Here is a 7027-nt window from a genome sequence, read left to right as displayed (position 1 = left end):
AGCATCCTTAAAATCTTATCTAGTGCTCTCAACCCCACTCTAGTGGTTTTTAATAGTCATTAATTATTACTCCAAATTATTACTTACTTCTGGTATCTTGATTACTAATGTTACTTATATTTTCAGGTTTATATTGAACCCCTAAACTAACAAATAATTTAACCACACTAGTCCTTTTTTTTTAATAAAATGAGAGTTAGACTAGATGATCCCTAATGCCCCTTCCACCTCTTTAAATTTGTCCTTCAAGGGTAGTAGAATGAAGAATTGAGATAATTATTCAGTTATTGAGTACCTTGTATATATCAGATGATCAATAGATGCTGGAGAATGATACTCCTTGCCCAGGCTGTTATTTTTGATATTATTTTAATGTTTCTTTCTTACTTTTATTTTTTCTCAATTTATTTCAAATAAATTCCATTTAAGCAATATTTATGAAATATTCAAAGAGTGTTGCTAAACATACAGGCTTACAAATATGAATGATGTATAATCCCAGCTCTCAAGTGTCTTACGAACTAGCACTAGCTGTAAGACAGGTAAACAAAGAATTTTGTTTTAAGCAAGAATTCTATTTGTGCTCTAATAACCAAAGTACTTAAGCTACTGATCTCCAGAGGAAGGTGAGCTCCTAGGTGACTATTGAGCACCCATATACAGTATCCTGAAGATGACCAGTCTTGAAGAATAAGTAGGGTTTTGAGACTGGGATGGTAGATGGGAGTGATATGGGACACCCTCCATAGAGGGGACATACCAAGGGTAGAAGGGAAGACTTGATCTTTGAGATTACCCAGTGGATTATCCAGTTGGCTGAAGTATAGGATATGTATAGGTGTATTAGGGATGAATACTGGAAAGGAGTTTAGGGATATGTTACCGGGCTCCTGCCGGTGGACTCTCAGTGCTCCCTCAACCTCAAGCACTCTTTTTCTGTCTTCTCCATTTTTCTCCATATCCCTGTGCTCTACAGGTGAACCCCTGTAAAGCTTAGTGTCTAGTCCTTTCCTTCTCTCCATAACCCCTTGTACTATTCAACTGAAACTCAGGCCACTGGCAAAAAGTGGTGTCCTTTCCTCACACTCCTCAGTCCAGCCCTATAGTCTCCTTCCACAAGGGACATCTCTACACACAAGCCTTGGATGTAAGGCTTTGGAAACTCCTGAGGTCTAAACTTTTCTCTGCACTGTCCCTTTGAACCAAGACCCATGTCCCACTTAACTCCCGATGAATGAATGTAGGAATCGAGCCAGAATAAGTCACAATAAGTCTGTGGAGACATATGCAGGTAAACTAGATCCTCATACCAAGGGGTATAGTCCTCAATGTGATGCATGTCATTTCTTTAGGTGGATTTTCTGAAGAGGCGGAAATTCCTGGCATCAGATATGTCCTCTCCCCCTACAAACTGAATTTGGTTGCTACTCCTCTTTTCTTGAAGCCTGGGATTCCATATTCTGTCAAGGTAAATGAAAGAGAAAATTGCTAAATGTGGTTGTCTTTTTCTGTTTACAGAAAGCAAACAGAGGAGGGATGCTATAGAAGGGAATCACAGAGGAAACTCATCTGTAAAACCTGCCCCCCATAGATGCGGAGGCGGGTGGGAAACTGCAGGCCAGCTTCAGCCTTGGGAGTGATTTCAACCCTAAGAGCAAGTGTCAGTATTTAGTAAGATAGCCTGTGTTAGGCATTCCCTTAAAAAGCATTGCATTAAATTATATGTAAAGAAAACACCATAAGTCTGTAGTTAAAAAAAAATGCTAACGTTTAAAATTATTTGGTAGCATGTTTTCCAAAAGCCTTAAAATAGGACTATCGTTCTTTGAAAATAAAACCGCTTTCTCTCACCATTTTTTACTTCCTGTGTCATCTCTGTTTGCGTTTCTGTGCTTTTCAGTCTGCCTCTGCGATCCTTGTGAGTAACTCTGTCTCATGTCCTCTCTCTGTACCAGTCTCCATTCTTTACCTTCTGGCTTTTTTGGTCCCTGCCTCTCTATTCTCTCTGTTCTCTCTCTCTCTCTTTTTTTTTTTTCCTTTTCTTCTTCCTCCTTCCCTTTTAATGTTTTCTCTCCTCCCTCCACTTTTCCTTTTTAAAATGCTGATAGTGTAGTGTTAATATGTTCATTTGACTTTCTAATTCTATTTTATTTAGTAAATACATGTTATATTATATTTTTAAGACAGAAATTTTTGTTCCCTGTCTTTAACTTAGAAAGCTAGAACAGAGTGTTTTATTTTTTTATTCTTTAAAAATGTGTTGCTTTTGAAAATCAATTTTGATATAATTAAAATGTACTTAATACTCACTGTCTTTTTTTTATTATTATTATATTATGTTAGTCACCATACAGTACATCATTAGTTTTTGATGTAGTGTTCCATGATAATACTCATTGTCTTAAGAGAGTGGCCTAAGTGGTCACTGGCTTTTAAGAGAAAAAGATTTGCCAAGCTAAAGCAACCTATGGACATGCTCATAGCTTCTTTCATACATACAAATATGTTATAATATATATGATTATAGGATACATATGGTAATTTTTGGTATATGATAGATAATACATAATAATATATAATAAAATACCATAAATAGAATACTATTACATTGAATATATCTATATTATTTTAAAATCTCTTTTATGTATTTTCTATCACATATAAAAATAGAATAACATAAAGCACATCTTTTTGGAAATTATGTATGGCCATATGCGTGGCAGTGAGAGGTAGATGTTAAGAGAAAAAAAAGGTGAATTTATTGTTTGTCATGTCTAAGAGAATTATTCCCAGAAGGGACTGCCTCATTTTCTCCTTTATCCAGTTCTAAACGCACTGAAGAATCACAGAAGTTAGGCAGCAGAAGACCGTATCATATCTACTTCATGGATTTAGTAGAATGATATCTATGTCCTGAGTCTGCTTGATGTACAGGGGATCCATTCGAAAATGACATAACTAAATAGAACCAAACTTTCCTATAATCTAAGAACATGCTTCTCTTTACTGAAGTAAACACGAATAATTTCTACTTTGTGGGAAGGAAGGAAAATTATTTCAGAATTGTTCTGCTTTTTAGAAAGTAATGATAAGCTGCCATAATGGATTTGGACTATTCTGACAAACAGGTGCAGGTTAAGGATTCGCTGGACCAACTGGTAGGAGGGGTGCCGGTGACCCTGAGCGCACACACGGTCGATGGAAACCAAGAGACGTCTGACTTGGAGTCCAAGAAAAGTGTAACACGTTCCAATGATGGAGTGGCTTCATTTGTGTTCAATCTTCCATCTGGAGCAACGGTGCTGGGGTTTAATGTGAGCTGAGTTCTCCTGTTGAATTTTCTAGGACAGTGTGTGCTTTTGACTGTGTGTTTTGGCAAGTGTGCAGAACAGATGCGGCAGATTTTAAACATGAGTCCAGAGAACAGATCCACGATTTTGCATCCAAAAGAAAAAAAAAAACACCTAAGAACCAGAGGCAATATGCTAATCCGTTGAATGGTCCTTGAGGAAGATAAATCTATCATTTTTTTAACTTGGGAATTAATTATTTTCTCTTCTATTAGTAAGACTCTATTAGAATCTAGAAGCTTCAGAATAGGTATACCAGTGGAAGTCAGTGGTAGAAATATTCTCCCCTTCATCCCCACTTTTTATTTTTTCTCGGGGACACAAAGGGGTCAAACATGGAAGCCTCCCTTTTTCCTAGCTGCGTAAAATATTCTACTTCGAGCTGAATTAATAGGCTTCTCTCCCAGCAAATAAGGTTTAAGTTCCCAGTCCCAAATAAAAAACGAATAAGTTAGTAATGCACATTGATGACTATAGCGTGCACACACTCACTCTCATCTACTGAGCACTTAGGAAATGCTAAGAGCTTTATGTAGAACACATTTAATACCCAGTTAATCAGCTCTATGAGTTGCCATTTTGCAGCTGAGGAAAGTGGAGCTTCTAACCTCTCTTGTGATTAAATAACTTATCCAGAGTTAATAAATGGAGGCCCTGGATTGAGCCCCACATCAGGCTCTTTCACTATGAGTCTGCTTCTTCCTCTCCCACTCCCCCTGCTGTGTTCCCTCTCTGGCTGGCTGTCTCTATCTATGTCGAATAAGTAAATAAAATCTTTAAAAAAAAAAATAAATGGAGGCCCTGGGATGCAAACCAATGCCTACCTCACTCCAGAGCATGAGCTAATAGTCCCTTTGCTGTCAAAAGTGGCTATTACCCATGATCTCATTTCTGCCCCATTCCATATTTATAAGTGCACTCTGTGCCGCCACTTCACATTGAAACTGGACCAGAGAGTCTGTGTGATGTTTACAACTCTTGTCCCCAGTCCTCAAGACCTTCCCACTGCTACCCTTCTCTTACCCTGCCAATGCATAGGAAAAGGAGTCCCAGATTGCCATGACATTTCAGGAAGGGTGCTAATATTTTTTCCAGGAGCATCTTTCCCTCTTCATTTCACCAGACTTTCCCACCATAGCTCATAATCCCATATTATCCCAATTATTGTCCATAGTCTTTGTTACTTGATACCATAGCTGTATAAACAGTAGAATAATGGAGTTTTTTCTTTCCTTTAGCATTTGGTGTTGTGCAAATTAGAAATTTATAAAGCAAAGAAAGAAATTTAAAAGGTATTTTTCATAGAAAATATTTCATCACAGTCCACATGTCTTTTTTGAAATTTTCCTTTTCAGGTCAAGACTGATGACCCAGATCTTCCAGAAGAAAACCAGGCCAGCAAGGATTACCAAGCAATAGCATATTCATCTCTCAGCCAAAGTTACCTTTATATTGACTGGATTGAAAACTATAAACCTTTGCTTGTGGGAGAATATCTGAATGTTATTGTTACCCCCAGAAGTCCATATATTGACAAAATAACTCACTATAATTACTTGGTAAGTACAGTAATGATAGATTTACATCTATCTATTCCCCCACCTGGAACATCTCTTCTAGTTAACAGAGGAGCATGAAAATAACCCCTTACATTTGTTTTTACAAAGCATTTCCAAGAACATAATCGAGTTTGATAATCAGCTTTTTGAAAACCTTTGAAATGGGCCATGATCTTCATGATCATTTCCTAGATGACAAAACTGAGGAACAGAGAGGTTAAGAGGCTTGCCGTGGTCACTCAGCTTGGAAGAGGAAGATTTTGATTTGAGCTAGGAACCTCTGACTCCTTGTCTGTTACACCTTTCACCAAAGAGAGTCTGATTACTCCACAGAGAGAGCCTGATTAAGTTCTCACATTACCTCTGCCCTATTTCGTGGCCAAAGATACATGTGTAGACCTTTTTCAAATATGTGCATTTCATTGGCATAAAAGGGGGCTCCAAATCCTTCTCTTAAGAGTTGAGTCATGTGATACCTACTCCAATTCTATAGTTTAGCAGCAACCCTATTACGTCACTTGTATTAAACAAAGGTGGCCAGTCAAGCACCTGGGGGTAGAACCTAGGACAGAAGGTGGAAAAAATGTTAAGGGCTTCCTGACAATTGTCGAAGAAATGGGTTATTCCGATGGCCAGGCCTGAACATGTAGTAACGGCTTTTTCAACATTTTTGAGAAAAAATTAAATAATAGATGAGGAGCACAGATCATTGTGACTGATGAAGAATTATGGGACCTGTGTAGGAACTGTGTTCCAAAACCACGTATGCAGTCCTGCTCTCCAAGGATGATTAAGTGATCTTTGAGGACATTTTGGCTTCATGTGATTTGTAACTTTTTTTTTTAACCATATGCCTCCAATTTAGAACCTAATCTCTGGCTTTAAAACTTAATTCCCAAATAAAATGCACTTCGCTTACTCATCTATTTTTTTTATCAATAAAATGAAAGAGATTTTAGTAACAGTGTGATGACTTTAAGCGGATTTGGGGTCAAATCTTAGTCCTCTGATTTCCTAGTTATGTGATTTTGAGCTAAAATCAGTATGACATTTAGTTAATTCCTGAGCCCCAGTCCCTTTATCTGTCTGCACAATGGGGGTAATATTCCTATCCTGGTTCTTGTGAGAAAGAAAGGAATTAAGTAAATGTAAAAGTTCCTGACACATAGTGGGCCCGTGCTTGTTAACTTTCTTTTCTTTAATATAATTTCTACTCCAGCTCCAAGCTCATCCTGAAGCAAAGATTTTGTTTTTAACGGTTACTACTGCTGTTTATTTTTAGATTTTATCCAAGGGTAAAATTGTTCACTTTGGCACAAGGGATAAACTTCCAGATTCATCTTACCAAAGCATAAACATTCCAGTGACACAAAACATGGTTCCTTCAGCCCGTCTCCTGGTCTATTACATCGTCACAGGAGAGCAGACAGCAGAGTTAGTGTCTGACTCAGTCTGGTTGAATATCGAAGAAAAGTGTGGCAACCAACTCCAGGTGAGCCACAAATTATGAGTCACAACCAAATTTTCTTCCGAGTAGAGGAGACTGTAAATGTAACTACTTGTGAAGGTTTGTCTCACACAAATGACCTTTTCTTTTTCAAATGATCTTCTAGGTTCATCTGTCTCCAAGAGTGGTTGCGTTTTCTCCAGGCCAACGTGTATCTCTTGATATGGCAACTGAGTCAAATTCCTGGGTGGCTCTATCAGCAGTGGACAGTGCTATATATGGAGTCCAAAGGAGAGCCAAGAAGCCTTTGGAAAGAGTTAAGTAGTGCATGGCCTTGGTGGCTGGTGCACAGGGTGACTCTGTGCAATGGTTCACAAAGTATGGCTCTAGGGTAGGGTGTAGGGAAAAATTAGGGGAAGAATAGGCCTGCTTTTCTGTAATATACTCAAAATAATGGTTCTTAGGAAGGTAAGCCATCCCCAAAAAAGCATAGATTCATCCTTTTTTGTTTTCCAAATGTAGAATTAAGCACTTTAAAAACATATGACCACGGTGGCAATTATATTCATGGGGCAAAAGTGCCATCAATTGGGAGGGTTTTGATATTGAAGAGTTGAGGGCTTTATAGTGGCAGTGCAAGAGAAAGCCAGATAAGCAGCCTTTGGAGGGTT

At 38.1% G+C, this 7027-nt stretch overlaps 1 protein-coding gene across 1 annotated transcript in view; it reads left to right on the top strand.

Moving 5' to 3' along the window:
• C5 (complement C5) overlaps positions 1 to 7027 on the top strand; it is an 82477-nt gene that overhangs the window by 24233 nt on the left and 51217 nt on the right. The window contains exons 10-14 of the mRNA XM_002915955.4: positions 1353 to 1468; positions 3129 to 3314; positions 4706 to 4909; positions 6192 to 6401; positions 6523 to 6672. Of these exons, the coding sequence (XP_002916001.1) occupies positions 1353 to 1468; positions 3129 to 3314; positions 4706 to 4909; positions 6192 to 6401; positions 6523 to 6672 (866 nt within the window). The remainder of the gene's footprint in view (positions 1 to 1352; positions 1469 to 3128; positions 3315 to 4705; positions 4910 to 6191; positions 6402 to 6522; positions 6673 to 7027) is intronic.

This window comes from Ailuropoda melanoleuca, chromosome 7 (assembly GCF_002007445.2).
Source record: "Ailuropoda melanoleuca isolate Jingjing chromosome 7, ASM200744v2, whole genome shotgun sequence".
NCBI lineage: Eukaryota > Metazoa > Chordata > Mammalia > Carnivora > Ursidae > Ailuropoda > Ailuropoda melanoleuca.
This window is presented reverse-complemented; position numbering and strand designations above follow the sequence as displayed.